The following is a 17100-nucleotide window of genomic DNA, read 5'->3' as shown; positions in this document are numbered from 1 at the left end:
GAATTTGTGTTTAATTTTGTCCGCTAGTGCCTAAAAAGTTCCTCTTGCTCAATTAACTTCTTGGACGTTTTTTTTTCGCGCATCAAAATTTTTGTTTTTCAAATTTTTTTTTTCAGTATATAGAAATTGTTATTTTTCCCTTTTCCAAAATTTAATTGTCATATCTGTAACACAAAAAAAGAGATAAGCATTGACGTGTTTCAAATGCTGTTTTTAAATGAATGAAATGCCTCGAAAAGTTATTACAACAACTAGTTTTATGGAAAAATTATTTTAAATGTTTAAATTATTTGAAAAGTTATGAAAATTTTTTTTTCGATTGAAGGGTCCTTAAAGTCATGGTATGCGTGTCATGAAAAATAAGTACGAGAATGTCGTCATAGTAGTAGTATCACGTGATAGTATGTTTTTTCTGTGTTGAATAATCTTAACATTAACTGTTTTTAAACACCTGCGTTTGATTGAAAAGAACAAAACTGCAGGAAAATTTTGCAAATAAAATCACAGGACGCATTAAAACATTTAAAAAAACGTTTTATGAGAGCTTTAACGTGAATCATTGCCGGCTGTTTATTTATAGTTGAAAATCTAGTGACTGATTTGATAATATTATAAATCATACTATTTATATTATTAAGCTTTAACCAGATTGATTGAAGCACGCTCGTTTTTTGATCAAAAAGTGGTTTTCACGTTTGCTGTGTCGCTGATGTTGCCAGCTTTGTATTGATTCAGCACAACTCATACACAGTCATTTCTGTACATTTTGAACACTACATTTTGAACGTGTGTCCAATATCTTATCTTAAAATCTATCTGTAATCATTGTCTTAAATCTCGCCGTTATAAAAGTGACGTGAAATGAGTGACAAACATTCCCTAAATGGAAACGCTGAAAAGTTTTCAACTCGGGGCTTCCGACAGAAGCTGAAAAGCATCGCGTCTTTGAACCAATCAAGTGGCTCTCGGTCAAGTGGACGTTCGGCTTTCCGACCAACATCTACAGTTACTTCTCAAAAACTACCCAATCGACCCTCTTCTTCTATCGAAGTCAGTCAACGAAGGCCGAAAAGTGAATCGAGATGTCACCAAATCGAAAATGGGGTCCAAAAACTTCAAAAATCTGTAGATAAGTCTAACATGATGACTTCATATGAACGTAACAGATCAATTTCACCCGTTGAAAAATCAGTTTTAGCCCAAAAAGAAGAGAGGCGCCAACGGAAAATTGAACGGGTGAGTTTTGGTAGATTAGAATTGAGTTGTTTACTAAGATGAAGATAATCTATTTCCACTTCCTGATTCGGACGAAAACAAATTAACGGGAATAATTTTTTACGATATTTTTTAGCGTTCTGCTAGCTTGTAAAAGCAGGAAAAACTGCAGAGTCCCAATATGAATACGTCATATATTCCAAATATGGAAATGGTTTTTTGTTGCTTCCTGTGTGCCGTGTGCGTGTAATCCCTTGCTTAGCTGAGTGGCGTTTTAAAACGCAGCAACGAGAAGCAGCAGTTGAAATCATGCTTAAATGTGGGTATGGGATATGGTGCATTTAGTTCTGATATAAATCGTACTTTGTTTTGCAAACTCATTTATTTGATGAGGATTGAAGTTAAAACTGCTGAAAAAATCGAAGCTGTGGGATCTTGGCACTTCAAATAAAAAGTTGTGCAGTTAAGAAATTATTATTTGTAATCGGGTCCTTAAAGCTTGAAAGTATATTACGAAACTCTGGTTTGTGATCAGATTCATTTAACAACGAAAACTTTGTTTTTCAGGCGCGCCTAAGTCGGCTGTATTTGATTGGACGACGAGGTCCATGTGTGTTCTCGGTGGTGGGAGAAGACCCGAACATCAAGTACACTGTCAAAATAGACGAGAAGGTAACCTATATTAGAGCTTAATTTGGTTGTTGTTTTCTCTTAAAACGAATAAACGGTCGTATTGTAATTTTCTGAAATCCAATCTTAACTAAGATTTTACCGCACCTCTCCTCTGAGATCTAAACCACTTAACGACAGTCTCTTCGCTATGAGCCGATGCTAAGTTCATAAGTACGTAATAAGTCATTTTCTGCTCCGTGAGTTATTATTTTTAACCCAAAAAGAAAGGAGTTAACTAAAAAAACACCATCTGCCACATTAAGAGCAAGTGTCGATTAACACTAACAACGCAAAGTTGTGGACATTTTAATTTTTTTTACTGCGTTGATAGCTGAAAATTATTTCTACATTAGTTGTACTTTTAGCCCAGTTGTTCTTGTGGGAAGCAGTACTGTGTGCATTTGCTCTTCATCTTCATGAGGGTGCTGAGAGTGAGAAGTGATGACCCCAGAATATTCGCACACAGGCTCACCCACCATCAGGCGAGTCATCAAATAGACTGACTTTGATCACTAAAATTTGTTCCCATAAAGATTCATCTAATGATAAGTGTCGAAAAATTTGCTGTAGAAAAAGTTAAGCACTACAAACTATACTCACTGAAACCCTGGAATAGTTTTTTTAATTGAACAAAAATTGAACAGTAGAATTCACAAAGATGGCAGAAACACCTTGATATTTTTCTTTATCTAACAGAATCTTGATTATTCACTCAAAATGATTTAAATGCATTGTAGATCAATAACTTGGTGTATCAATACGAATCACAATTACGGAGGAAACCGACTCCAAAAGAGCGCTCTAGTCGGCCTATTAGCCGACCTCACGAGAAACAAGCAGTCATGCGAAGTCACAGTACTCTTTTGTCCGAAGACAAACCGAGGATTCCGATTCGACATCAACACTCGAAAGCGATCAGTGATTCAACTGAGTTTATAAGTGGGAGGAGCAAGTTAGTGAATTGCAGTTTGGAACCCAATTTGCTCAGAGCCCCGATTGTCACTCTAAGCAGGGAGTCGACCATGAGTAGCAACCAGTGAGTGAACTATGATTTTAAATTTTAGTTTGCCTTCCTAAAATTAAGAATCAAAAGACGAAGATCTGAATGTTGTGACTATTTTTAATTCAATTTTGCTGCTTCTGCTAATGTTTTGAAGACCTGAGTTGAAATGATCACTAATAGTGCTTCAAGCTTTAGAATCAAATTTTAAGATATATCGCTGATTTTCTATCAGATGTCATGCAATGTTAGATGGTTTGCATGTTATTACAGGTCAATGGACACAGACGGGGATGACTTGGGAAACTGTCCCATCTGTCTTTTGCCTATGGGCGAAGAGGATCAGCTGTCAGAGTGTCAGAATGGATGCAAGAACAAAATACACACCCTCTGTCTCAATATATGTATGTTGGTTCTATAGTTTTAGACATATTGACATCTATTAAACAATAAAAATAACTTGAAAAAATATAGTTGAACCAAGAATTCTTGATGAGCCCTAACTGCGCAGTAAATAGTGATCCATTCAAAATTTTCAACGGATGCGATGATAAATCAAATGCATGCATTGTCTTGCTGCGCTGATGGGTTTTCGAAGCACCGTGTTTGGGGCAATGGTTTTACACAGCTGAGAATTATCGAAAAAAATTTTGGTAGCAGATTAAATTTTAAAATCTGGTGAACAATTTGAGTCGTTTTTCTGACATCTGAAGAATTATGTGCCGAAAATTCGGCATTCAGAATAACCATTCACCTTCAAGCAGAAGATTGGTTAAAAATCTCCAGATAGTATGTTGATTAGGCTTCATCAAAAAAGTTTTGTACTAGTAGGTATAAAGTTGGTACCATGGCAGTAATAATTTTTCGCATGTGCATCAACGTAGTGTTCTAGGGGAGAATGCGTGCCATGACCGGGAGTTCGAGTTCACATGTCCATTGTGCAGATCCAACTTCAAAACTGGGTACAGAGTTTTTAAATCACTTCATCTTATTTTTCTGATGTATAGTTTTGGTTTTCAAGGGAATGAATCAATCAGTGTATTGACGTATAACGTATAACGAAAAAATTTTTTAATTTATAAAAGTATAATCCGACTATCGTATAACGCATAATCGTATATTTTGGCTTTCGTATAAAAAACGTATACTCTTATAACTTGAGATCAAAATCGTAACTCAATTACAGCAATCGATAAAGGTTTTTTAGATTCTTTTTGCTACTCGATTGCATTTTTTGCCGGAAAATCTCTCATATATATTTAAAAAAATTGTGTTGGGCTTGAGCCGCCCCTAAAATCAATCAATCTTGCACTATTCAATGAAAAAACTCTAACAAAAAAGCGCTGCCAATTATCGGTTTCGTTTAATCGTATAATTTATCTTATAAATCTGATTTCTCGTATAATCTTAAACCTTATAAGGGTTTTTTCGTATAATTTGTCGTAAACCGTATTAAGTGTACAAAACACTTATATCAATGCAGAATCGCCGAATAGCAAAAGTAAAAAAAAAAGGTAGCCGGTTACTGTGCAAGTAGCTCAATGTTCCGACCATACTCTTTGAAAAACAACAAGAGAAAAAGTGTTTTTTTTTTCAATTCTGTAGTTTTTTTTTCTGCGCTGTGTGATATGTGATAAAAAGATTTGACGTAAAACTATAATTAAGGCATATTCGACAGTCATAGTAATTAAGGCAAACAGGACAACAGTTTAGAAACAAGTAAAGATCTGACGTAAAACTATAATTAGGGCACATTTGACAGTCATAGTAATTAAGGCAAACAGGACAACAAAAAACATCGTAAAAAATTCAAAAAAAACAATTCACAATTTGAAATTTTGTGAAGTTTTTGATTCCCAAAATAGCATTCAAAGTATCCAAAACCTAATTTTACTCGAGTGAAATTAAAATTAAGCATCAATAAGCTATTGTAAACGATCGAAGTTCAGCATAAACAAGCGTGCTCGCTCGCCTTACTCGCTAGAATTTAGACGAAAAATCAAAAATTTCAAACCTTTTTCGAATTTTTTAATGTCCAAATCACGACTGAAAGGGCATTAATATGTTATCTCACTCAACCCAGTCCGATTATTATTTGTGTTACCTGATTTTGCGTGGAAAAAAAGATAAAACAAACTAAAACTCACCCGAATACAAAGTTCTTCCCCATTTTCAATGGTCGCAACAATAAGTTGTTGAATGGAAAATAGCTGTCTTTCGAACTTGTGTCAGGCGAGTTTTTTCCCAAATTTTTAAGGTTCTGGTACAAGTTTGATAGTTGCGTCCCTCGAAAAACTAAGTAAACTACTTTACAAATACAAGTAAACATGCATGAGCAGTTTCCAAAGATTTTTAGGCGCAAAGTTTTCCGTGATATACCCATCTGCGTTTGAAGAGTCTTTCGTGACCTTGCTGGAATAGTTTTTTGACTGAAAAAGGCAGGGCATTTCGTATTAACTATTTTTAAATTACAACAAGGATAGCCGGTTACTGTGCGAGTAGCAGAGAATGTTCCCATCATCGTCTTTAGAAAACAAGGTTGAAAGTTTTTTTTCCAAATTAGTGTAGTTTTTTTTCTGCTTGGTGTTATAAAATGATCTGACGTAAAACTATAATTTAGGCATATAAGACAGTCATAGCATTAAAGGCAAACTGGACAAAAATTTTTGTAGAAAAACGCCTAGAAAAACTTAAAAACTCGATTTTTTGAAGGGTTCTCAAAATGAAGCTGAAAAACTCCAAAAACTAATTTACTTGCTTAAAATTAAACTTTAAGGTCTTAAATTAGGCATATTTCAGCTGTTGTTAGCCTGCTCGCTTCCTTTATTCGCTGGAACTAAGACGAAAAATCAAAAATTTCAAACCGGTTTTTCTCGACACTGGAAAGATTTTTTGGAAATGTTCAAATTTGGTTCGAATCACGACTGAAAGGGCTTTAATATGATATATAGCTCAACCCAGTCCGATGATTTTTTGTGGTACATGATTTTGCGTGGAAAACAGAAAGAAAAAAAACAACTCAAACACAACCAAATACATAGCTACTCCCCATTTTTAATGGTCGGAACAAAAAACTAAAACACACCCGATTACAAAATTTCTCCCCATTTTTCAAATGGTCGGAAAAAATATAGATATATTAAGTACACCGTTTTGCCAAGTGTATATCTTCCAGCTTTAGGTCATTTTTTAAATTAACAATCGCAGAACGTCTTAAGCGGATCGAAACATAGCAATAACACCTGAACAAACATATTTTTTGTAATCTCCAACTATTTTTATTTCAAGGATAATGCATGCATTTTCAGATTGAGGCGAGCGCAGTCTGCCTTTCATGTGCCCTCCTTCTCCGACATTTCCTCTCCTGATGAAGATGACTTCATCAGACAGTCTGTAAGGGAAGAGCTGCAAGGAATCGTTCAGGTAAAATCAGAGGGGGTGTTTAATTGCCACAAAAGTCTGATTTTTAAACAAAGATGGCGGAGCTTCTTTGCTAGTTGTTTCGACCATTGAATATGTTGAGGAATTTTATTTTTTTTCCACGTGAATTCAGGACCACAAATAATCAGCAGAATTGGCCGTTTTTTTATACATATCAAAGCCCTTTCAGCAGTGATATGACGGCATCAAAATTTTTCCAATAAAAGTCCCAGTCTCGAGAAAAAACGGTTAAAAACAAAATGAAAAGGGTTTTTTTCCGGTTTAATCTTGTTTCGAGAAGTTCAAGCGTTAGTTTCGAGCGAGTTGAGTAGAACGTTCGTTCTATAAAAATTAGGCCGAAAAAATTTGTCTTACCAAAGGAAAACTGGTTTTGGAAGCTTCATTTAGCTCTTTTTTGGCAATAGAATTTAAAAAAAAAATCTTTTATTTTTTTTCATTTTGTTTGTCTTCATTTTTTGATAACAAATGTCAGATATGTCTAATTCACTACTTTTCTACGCGTTTATATAGTCGTTTGTCTTACCACTCACTAAAAACGACACTAATTTGAAAAAAATCTTTTGTACGTTTTCATGAATGTGGTCGGAACATTCTGTGCTACTTGCACAGCAACCGGCTATCTTTATTTCTTATGCATTTTCATCAGTGCGTTCCGTTTCCGCCTGTATTGATGATTAATGTACACCTCTTTACACTTCATGGCACTGAATGCGAAACATGTCCAATTTTATGTGATGTTTTGTTCCGACTTTTGAAGAATCGGACGACAATTTAATGCAGTGGGTGAATTTTTTTGCTGTTTGGACTACTTTTTTTTCTCAATAATCTTTTTTTTCAGAAATCTAATGTCATTTTTTGTTCCGACTTATGACGAAATGGACGAGAAGTTTATGCAGCGGGTGGCTTTTTTCTACTCTTGGTATCATTTTCAGTTTTTTCGGTCAATAATCGTTTTTAGTAGACTTCTTATGCCATCTGAGCAATATCAATGCCTTGAGCTGAATTGTTAAAAAGATTGTACTGTTCAAACCAATGTATAATATTCTGTCCAGTTTCGACTTTTTAGGTAATTGTGTTTGACGAACTTTTTTTACCATCTGAAATATATATCTTTGCCTGAGCCGAAAAGATAAAAAGGATTACTACTGTTCAAACAGATTTTAGATTTTCGTGTAAAAGAACGAAGTGATTTTCATTGATACATTCTTGATGTTTTTAAAATAAACTACACGAAAACAAATTGTGCAAGCTCAATTTTGATGTTTTTGCGGTTTGAAATTTCATTTCTTTCTTGTTTTAAAAGGAAAGCAAACTCTGTTATCGACCTGCAAATTTCACGAAAAACGTGAATGACTTGCTGTTGAAAAATGTTGACTTTATTTTTCTGAATTTCTAGCGGAACAAAAAAAATGTCAGTTGATTCAGTTTTCTCTAAATGATAAAACGTTAAACAAAACAGTGCCAATCATAAACATGTCTTAAAAATTAATGAATTTGAACATGATTTCCAATCAATCTTTCTTCGCTCTCCTGTCTTTTATTAACCATCTGTTGGCTAAGTTTTAAATATTTTTTTCTGACTAGTTTTTATACAATCTGAAAAATATCAATGCCTTCAGCTTAAAAATAGAAAAAAGTTTCTAGTATTCAGTCTAGTTTTTATTTTTTCGGACAGAGTCTTCTTAAGTAAATGTTTTTGACGGAATTTTATCATTTAAAAATTTTTCAATCTACTGAGCTCAAAATATTAAAAATATTAGTATTCAAACCATTTTCAGCTTTTTAAGCAATCTGAAAACAATTTATCATTTTGATACTGACAGCGAGGAGAATTTGCATGTTCGCAAGATTTTTTTAAGGTCTATTAAGATTAATGAATGTAGCAGGTTTTATATAGGTCTTGGTAATTTTTTAGTAAAGAGTCTTAAAATGCTCTAATAACTACAGATGTGCACTCATACATATTGATGCATTTATGAATGCACTTACGTATATATGCAATTTTTCAGTTTAATTGAAGTTCATCTGCTGAAAGTGACGTAAAAAGCACTCTCCAAATACCAACGTGGAAATGTCCCGACAAAACGTGAACAACTTCTAGTTTCGAATGTGGAATTTAATTTTTAGATTTCCGACGGAATAAAAACTTTACCTATTGATCCAGTTTTCTCAAGTTGGGTATGTGTTATCAAAAAAGCGCCAATTAAGAGTTGTTTCAGAAACTCAAATAGCTTGAAGTGCATCTATTTTTGTTCCGACTTTCGAAGAAAACGGATTATTTATGCTCGGTGTGGTTTTGTTATTCAGTTAATTTTCGCCGATCGAAATAATAGTTTTCGACAAAATTTTTTATAGCCCATTGAAGATATCGACTTCTTGAGTTCAATTTTAAAAAGATATTTTACCTCCGATTATTTTTAGTTCTCGGGTTTGAACATTGCCAAATTTGCCATGTTCCGGACTAAATTATGCGCGCTTTGAAGAGTTTATTCATATTGCTGAGACCGTAACGCGAATTATTCATGCGTGGCGTGGCGAATTAACCCACTCAACAAAATCGTTCCAAATTGAATTGAGGCTAGCTAATTGGTCGTATTAATTTCGTACGACTCAAAATTTTACCTTTTGATATTGCCCTAAATGTGTAGGTTTTCAATATTTTCTTTTCTCAAAAACTATTCGATATGAATTAAGGATATGAAGCTTTGCCCTGATATACGAGCAGTCTTGTTTTTCTTTGAAATTCGAAAGTTGAGTTTTTATAAAGAAAGTTAGTGTTTTTTTGTGCTTACTTGCGTTCATTAGTCTTTTCCAACTGTCATTTGGCTATGTGTTTTATTTTTGTCCGGTGGATCTTTATCTCAAAAATGTATAAAATGATTTTCTCTTACTTGTGCTGTGTTTTTCTTACAGGTTTTTTTAATACACCTACCGCTGTGTTTAGAGCACGTTATTATAAATTTTGGGTTTTTTCCTTAATAGCCATCTATAAGCTAGTTGTTTGTGCGGGATGGGAGGAACCTGAGGTGTAGCTATAGTTTTGTTCGTATCAAAGAGTTGTATTTTAGCGATCCGATTATTTTACGTCAGTTGATACTTGATATTTTTAAAACCCTTATTTTGAAAGCCCAAAAGTTAAGCGCTGCCAAAAAGTGCTTCCTGTTTTGAAGTGTATCATATATCTCAATTTTCCTCAGAAAATTAAAATAACATTTTCAACTGAATTGAATCCAATGCAAATGCGAGAGTTTAATTCTATCATGCGATGGAAATGAACTGCAGAGGAAACTTTGATGTCACTGATTTTCATTTTCCGCTGCTTTGCCCCCTTTTTTCCCCAAACCACTGGTCCAAATTAAAATATTTATAGATCATGTTCTGCATTCGATCGGCATTCTATCATTAGGCATTAAAAATCAATCAATTTGGTTCTAAAGTTCAAGAAAAAAAGAGTAACAACTGAATCTATGCACAGACACACACGGTTAATAGTGCAGATTGCGAGTTCAGTACTGCCAAGTATCCTCATTTCTATGAGCCGACTTTTTTTCTAGCCTCAGTTCGTATATCATCAATTTAAAACAATCTCCAATTCGAATCTATAACTTTGATACAAATTATATCTACTTTAAGTTTTTATTTCTCAATGCAGTTTTCATGCCTATTTTAATAGACTTTTTGTGAACTTTAGTTCTGGGATAAAACATCTGCCTTCAGTCGTTAATATTGATCCATTTCCTTTGAATGATTATATATTTTCTTTCAGTCAGAAATAATAAAAAATGCTTTAAAATCGTCAATCTATTTTGAACTTTATCTTTTCCATGTTCTGTTTTCAATCGAGTATGTTAACAAGTTTCATGCTCACAAAAAATGAAGGTTACTTATTGAATCTCGGAACATCCGGTGAATTTGCTGCTAAAGTCCAAGAGACCAGAATCCTTGATTTCTTCAAGATCTATTTAACAATCACATTGCACAAAAGATCAACTTTTTAAGGAACTTTAAGGGTCTCCAGCTTGACAAAGAAATCAATTTTTATATTTGAAATTCAATTGAGTTCCAGCTGTTACTATCAAGGAAATATGGGTAAAAGTGTACTGAAGTTAGCTGATTAACCGTTAGTTTTCATATCTTGTCTTTGATTATAATATAACAGAAGAATTGACTTCAGTGTTCTCATTTTTTTCAGGATTTGAGTGAAGATATAGTGGATGGGCTTGCTTCCAGTGACCAAGAAATAGTCAAGTTAGCCCTCCTTGCATCTGTGAACAAGTTTAGCTGTTCAGAAAATGATCACACCAGAAGAGAGGGAGCGGTCTTAAGGGTGCTTAGTGGTGTACTGAAGCTGCCTTTCAGTGTGTGCGATTTCTGCTGCAATCAAATTATAGTGAGTTTCATCATTTCATATAAATTTTGTTTCTGATGGCTTAAAAGAATGCTCTTCGATGTCCCAGCTCATATAAATCTTGAGAATAATAGTCTAGAATCAATTGATCTTGAATGAAAACAATTGTGCATATATCCAAAAAAAATAAGCGGTTTATGTAGTAAATAATGAGCTTCTAGGTTATATTTCGATGTTTTGGTTGGTATGAGCTTCTATATATTTTAGAATTTATTCTGCTTTTTGGATTCGTCCTGCAGCCTACACTTGAAGTCCATAATTGAACAGCTGTTTTTGATGCTGAAAAACAAGTGAGTTAGTTAATTCACGTTGAATACAATGTTTTTCCATTTTAAGTTTTTTAGTGTCAATGAGTGAAGTGCAGTCTTATTAGGGTCATTTAATCATGTTTTTTCAGAAAATTTACTCACGCGCAAGTTTGATTTTTCCCTGTTTGATTTTCGATTTTTTTAAAGCTGACCCCAAATTGATCTGCTGAAGGAAGGCAAATTACGTTCTCAATTTAGAGTAATGAACATAGTGAGTACTCTTATATAGGTCTTGCTGATTTTTTTTTGTTTTTTTTTTCAGGAAAAAGTCTTAAAATTTGTTCACGCTCAATTTTGATTTTTTTGCGGTTTAAATTGTGATTTTTATTAAGTTCAGTGCATTTCCATTGTTAAAAGCGGCAAGGAGGCACTTAGCATAGTGGTAAGGTGTTCACTTCGAGATCGTCAGATCGTGTAATCGATCCCCTGCCATGGTAGTGATAAAACGCGAGGACGAGCTCTTACTTGACCTCTAGCTGCAGGTCCACCACAGCCTGACCGATTACGGCTGCAATAGTGGTACCACGTGAAAGTTCTAAAGTTCTAGACGCAAAAAGAAACGGCCTTGAGTTGCAAAAAAGAGCTTCGCTCAGCACAAAAACTCAGTCTGGGTTGTGGGGAAATAAGAGAAACGGACTATGCTTAGACAGGCTGGATAGTTTTTCAAAGATCCTCTGCGAATCGCAGAAACCACAGATTTTAAAGCAAACTCCACTATCGAACAGCGAAAGTGTAAAAGTCACCAAAAAGTGATCGACTTCTTATTTCGAAAATGGAAATTAATGATCAGATTTCCCAGCGAAATAAAAGTTATACGTAATGATTCAGTTTTCTCCAATTGCGTTAATTTTAATAGAAAAGTGTCCATCATAAATTGTTCTTCAAATTCAAAGAGCTTTAAGGCCATTTTTTTTCAAAATTCAAAAATTGAAGGCTCTTGAAAAAACAGGTCCGTTTTTTTTTCAGTTTTCTTGCGTTCATTACTTTTTTCCAACTATTAGTTGGCTATGTTTTATAAATGTAGAAATGTTGCAAAACAACGTAAATAATTTCTAGTATCGAAAGTGAATTTTAATTTTAAGGTTTACCAGCGGAGTTTGGAAAACATTGATGCAGCCTAGGTTTGTTCTATCAAAGAAGCGTCAACTTTTGAAGATTCGTGAAAATCAAGAGCTTCCTTCACGTGCAATGAAAAAAGAACTCTCACTAAGCGCAAAGCAAATAGAGTTGTCAAATAGTAATAGAACCAAAGTTAGACTAATTTTTCACGAATTGGGCAATTGGACAAAAATATACTTCAAAAATTTTTCGAAGTTGATGAGTTGAAATAAGCGAATCGTTCACATTTACGGAAGGATCTTTATCTATGCCTTAATGAAGAACTAATTAGTGTTTTTTGTAACATGGTATGTTTTGGGGCTTGAAGGAAGATGAATTTTCAAATAAAAAAGGTCAATTTTTATATTTAAAGTTTCATTTAGCTGAATTTTTTTGCTCAGGAGGTACCACCTGAATGGTAAATTGCATACTTGGTAGCCTCTCAAGTCGCTTTCGTAAAAGATTTTTTTCAAAATCATGTACATGTGTGTTAAAATCCTGTTTTTCTTACGACCTCCAATAGGGCAACGCCTCAAAACGTTATTTTTGTCTCAACACTCCGGCAAGTGCTCAAAAAACTTATTTTTTTTTCACAAGTTGTCTAAGTAAATGGCAAGCAGAGGGGTCTGATCTAGACAGAGATTTTAATAACAAGCAAAACAAAACACACTGAAGGCATTTTGGCAGGTAATTGAGCGAATGAAGAGGTAAACGAATAAATGTTTCACAATTTGCTTGACTTCAAATCGAATGTACAACAGATAAATATGGCTAATAATTTTCTTCCAAGAGGTTAAAAATATGTTATAAAGCTGTTATAAATATGGCAAATAGTTTTCTCGCAAGAGGGTGCCTTTGTTTTTGCATTGTTTGCTTAAATTATCTTCACTGTCTAGATCAGACTCGTCTCCTTGTCATTCACCATTGTCTACACCACAGAAAATTTATTCAAAATGTGCAAATGGTCGACAAAATTTACCACTCTATCGTACTCACATTTCTATGGTTTTTAGTGACAGTTCAAAAGAGCTTCCGATCAAAACAGCCTTCACCAAAGCGTTGGGTATGTATGGCTTCCGTTCGACCATTAAGCTGAAACCTTTATAACTAAAATCTATATTGTACCTTTTTTTCAGAAAAGAACTTGAACCCCTTTATATGGTTTCATTACATGATCCTACAAGCCTCTCATATCTCTAAACATATCAAATCTTCGCAAGACAATGGAACATCTACGTTTATTTGCCAAGATATGCAAGAACTTGTCCATCTTTTGAAAATGCATACTTGGGACAAAATCCAAGATCATTATTGGCCAAATTTTGTTGAATTTCTTCTCATTCCGATAATATCTTGTTTCGGTCATTTCGAAAAAGAGACGAGAAATCTTGCCAAAGAAATCATATCAACGACTGCTCAGTATTGTGCCAAAGAACAAAAAAGAGGCGAATATTTTCGGGGTGAGTTAAATAAACTTAACCCAGAGTGCAGTAAAGTGTGCAATTACATCGATAAGAAAATGAAAGAGCAAAGTTTGAAAGTTCGATTGACGCGACAAAACTCAAATGTTGGATTATTAGATGAAATTTTGAAAGTTTCTGGTGGTCCTGGTTGTCAGATTAGCAGGAATCCTTCCAGTGAAAGCTCATCTCTTCGAGAAAGCAACGAAATCCGACCATTGTCAAAGTCAAACGATAAGGTATTTTTGAGTAATAATTTGGAAAAACAGTGTAAAGCATACCGCTGAAGTACTCTATACAAAGTTGGTTCTGAATTTTTCTTGAAAGAGACAACGTTAAAGAAAACTTGGTTGAATTTTTTTGGTTTAGATAAACTAGTTCAAACTTATAGAAATGGCTTTGCGATTCAGTTTGATAATTCAGTGGAATGTATGTGGTCGTTTTTAAATTGAACTAGTTTTAAATGTGAGAGGATTCAAAACAAGAGTGAGAACAAATTCTGAGTTTTGTTGTCTAGATCTTGCGTGAAATTGACTTCGCTCACTTTGAAGAGGGCAAAGATTGGATGAAGGGAGAATGCATTGGCAGAGGGGGCCATAGTCTCTGTTACGTCATCAAGGCCATACACTATGGACACATGATGGTTGTCAAGCAGATAAAACTGGGCATGGGCACAACCTCTAGGGTGGGTCAAATTTTGCATCCTACTACTTACTGTTTTCTCGGATGAAACTTTCCCTATTTGTAACGACCAATCTAAATACAGGCTGCTTTGAAAAACTTGCAGTGATTTTCTTTATGTGCATCTTAATTTTTACCGAGCTATAAAATAGAAAAAGCAAAACAAAAACATCTTTTGAAACAGCGCGCACGAAAAATAGCTATTTTTGGTCAAAACGGCAATTTCAGCATGTTTTCTGCACACACAAAAAAAACGTGCACAAAAAGCCGCTGACTAAAATATCGCATTCTTTTGATGCGCGCCATCTGCTCGAAATAAGTACGTATCAGCTTCGAATGGAATTCTAGAAAAAAATCAGGAACTGTTTTGACAAACAGGAGTTTCAAGTTAGTACCAAGTTGGCGACCCTTGGATATGAGAGAGGGTCACATTTACTTGGGAAAGCAGCGGTCGCTATCCTAATTTGACCTCGATCTGGCTGCAAATTATTTGAATCTAGATGCAGCTACAATTTGAAATCAGGGGAAATGAAAAGATAGGGTATTTGTTTTCAGTCCAGCGTGTTAGGGGGGACTGGTGTGGCTGACTTCAAATCATCTTCAGCTGTTGAAGAAGAAAGGAAAGAGTTTGAGATGGCGAGACAGTTGAGACATGCACACATTGTGGAGGTGTTCGGAAGCAACTGTTCTGTCGACAATTACACATTCAATATATACCAGGAGTGGATGCCAGGTCACTACTCACATCAAAATATTTCGCTCTTTTTAACTTGATGTTTTGACAGTTTTTAGATCCCTAAAACTAGTTTATGGCGATAAAAACATTTACAATAAATTACAATAGAAACAGTTGTTAACTGTTGTGTGCCAGTAGGACTCGTTGCCTGTTCATTACTGTAATTGATGAAATGTTTCTTGTATTTTTTATAAATAAGTTGAAAAATTTAATTTTTCTTTCATGTTTGCTACAGGTGGCACTGTGTCTAACCATGTGCGTCACTTTGGCCCATTCAACCAGTCCTCCCTCCGTCTTCTGCTCCGTCAATTAGCACTGGCAATCCAGTATCTCCACGACTGCCAAGTGGCACACAGAGACATAAAGGTACGATAAATTAGTAGTAACTAGCAGAATTAAATTGTTTTCTCCAAATATGAACAAGTTGAACATTTCGGTATAATATAAATAAAGTTAAAACAATTACCAGAAAATTTAAAAATGCTCAGTTTTGTATGAGTGTTCACAGGATTTCGTTTTGATCCAGGGTGACAACCTGCTTCTGGACTTGACTGGGACTACTTTGAAGTTGTGCGACTTCGGCACTGCATCACTAGTGTCCAAAGACGGCACTGGACCTATGCAGTTTGCTAACGAACTTGTCGGAACTGTCTGTTTCATGGCGCCCGAAGTAGATTTCAATTTTCTTAATTCAGTTCTTGATTTCTTTTTCTAGAGCATTTCAGCCCATAACACTGTATTTTTAAGCTTTCGAATGATGGTGTCTTCTGGTAGCTTCGATTTGTTAAATTCTGACGCCCCGTTTTTGTATCAAAATCTTTAATAATTGAAATTTAAATTGCTTCAAGGTTTTTTAGGCTTCAGATAGTTTCGCGTGATTAAAATTTTAATTTTGCGCATTAATTTTGTACAATCTTGATTTTTTGTAAATTGATTAGTTTGGAAATTTTCAGGATCATGTTTTAAGGAGAAGGAGATCGCACCGAACCTCAATCAAATTGTTTTTTTCCCTATTTTTTGCATTGGTACAATACTTTTAATGCTCGAGGGTACAAAAAATGTGGGGTTAATGTCTGTTAAATCATTGGAGAAACTAAGATTTTCTTGAGCAAGCGGGGCGCGTTTAAGATCAGCATTTTTTGGTCGACCATATTGATTTCACGTCCTGGTTTTCCCCACTGCACTAAATCAGCTTGTGTTTAACCTTGACCTTTATTTCTTGTTTAAGGTCATCAGAGGCCGTGGGTATGGCAGGTCATGTGACATTTGGTCTTTTGGCTGTGTCATCATCCAGATGGCAGGAGGAATGTTACCATGGAGAGCCAGTCAGCACTCGAACAAAGCAGCCCTTATGTACCAGGTCAGGATAGAATATTAAAATGCGTTTTCTATTATCAAGAACCGACATGTATTTGTTACAAAAAAGCGGAAAGTATTTGCGGTAAGTATTTGTTTTTTTTGCAAAAACTAATTGAGAAGAAAATCAAATCCCGATTTTAGATGAAATTTTTGGGCTAAAGTAGTATTTTCCCTGTTTATATTAAAATTTAATTTCAAATTGTTCATTGCAAATGCTGCATCAGTTTCCTTTTAGTTTGACTATGTTATCCAAAAGTCTATTTGTTTGTTTTGTGTTGCTTGAACAGATTGCGATGTGTGACCAACCACCACCTGAAGTAGAGACGATAGAAGTACTTCAACAACCAGAACATAGACAGCTTCTTCTTCTCACTAAACAGTGTCTCCAACTGGAGCCCTCTTCCAGAGTAAACGCCTCAGGAATTGTCAAACATCTTTATTTTGTAGATGCATCTAGTCTGTGTTCAAACTGAAATTGCGAATATCTCTTTTAACTTCCTTTTCTTAAATGTAGATGTAATTGCCAGATAGATAAGATTAGATTCAAATATTTGTTTTTGAGTTGCTTTTAATCCTTTGCACCGTCTGGGAGTGGGAAGGAACGATCGCCAATGGTGTTTTATGTCAATGCAAAAAGAAACAACACCCAAAGTTGTTTTTCCGACCATTGAAAATGAGGAGGAGCTTTGTATTTGGGTGTTTTAGTTTTTTGTTCCGACCAT

The 17100-nt window shown here is 34.8% G+C and overlaps 2 protein-coding genes across 2 annotated transcripts in view; one reads left to right on the top strand and one right to left on the bottom strand.

The window, feature by feature from the left end:
- The window catches only part of LOC134847574 (B9 domain-containing protein 1-like), a 271610-nt gene that overhangs the window by 20982 nt on the left and 233528 nt on the right, over window positions 1-17100 (bottom strand). The window lies entirely within an intron of this gene.
- LOC134847808 (uncharacterized) lies at window positions 446-16939 on the top strand. The gene is made up of 17 exons (XM_063865028.1): window positions 446-1236; window positions 1783-1887; window positions 2253-2369; window positions 2625-2923; window positions 3161-3291; window positions 3780-3849; window positions 6196-6310; window positions 10521-10718; window positions 10944-11026; window positions 13156-13205; window positions 13279-13841; window positions 14120-14287; window positions 14839-15016; window positions 15255-15385; window positions 15546-15689; window positions 16248-16379; window positions 16666-16939. Exons 1-17 carry the CDS (start codon window positions 862-864, stop codon window positions 16849-16851), a joined length of 3045 nt encoding a protein of 1014 aa, XP_063721098.1. The 5' UTR covers window positions 446-861; the 3' UTR covers window positions 16852-16939.

The sequence above is a fragment of the Symsagittifera roscoffensis genome, chromosome 6 (assembly GCF_963678635.1).
Source record: "Symsagittifera roscoffensis chromosome 6, txSymRosc1.1, whole genome shotgun sequence".
NCBI classification, from domain to species: Eukaryota; Metazoa; Xenacoelomorpha; order Acoela; family Convolutidae; genus Symsagittifera; species Symsagittifera roscoffensis.
The sequence above is the reverse complement of the archived record's forward strand: the minus strand, read 5'-3'. Positions and strand labels throughout refer to the sequence as shown.

Bases quoted from the DNA above. Each gene is read 5' to 3' on its own strand.
- LOC134847808 (XM_063865028.1), top strand. From the start codon at position 862: ATGAGTGACAAACATTCCCTAAATGGAAACGCTGAAAAGTTTTCAACT. The intron at 6,311-10,520 runs GTAAAATCAGAG...CATTTTTTTCAG, and splicing joins AGCTGCAAGGAATCGTTCAG to GATTTGAGTGAAGATATAGT. The intron at 15,017-15,254 runs GTCACTACTCAC...TGTTTGCTACAG, and splicing joins ATACCAGGAGTGGATGCCAG to GTGGCACTGTGTCTAACCAT.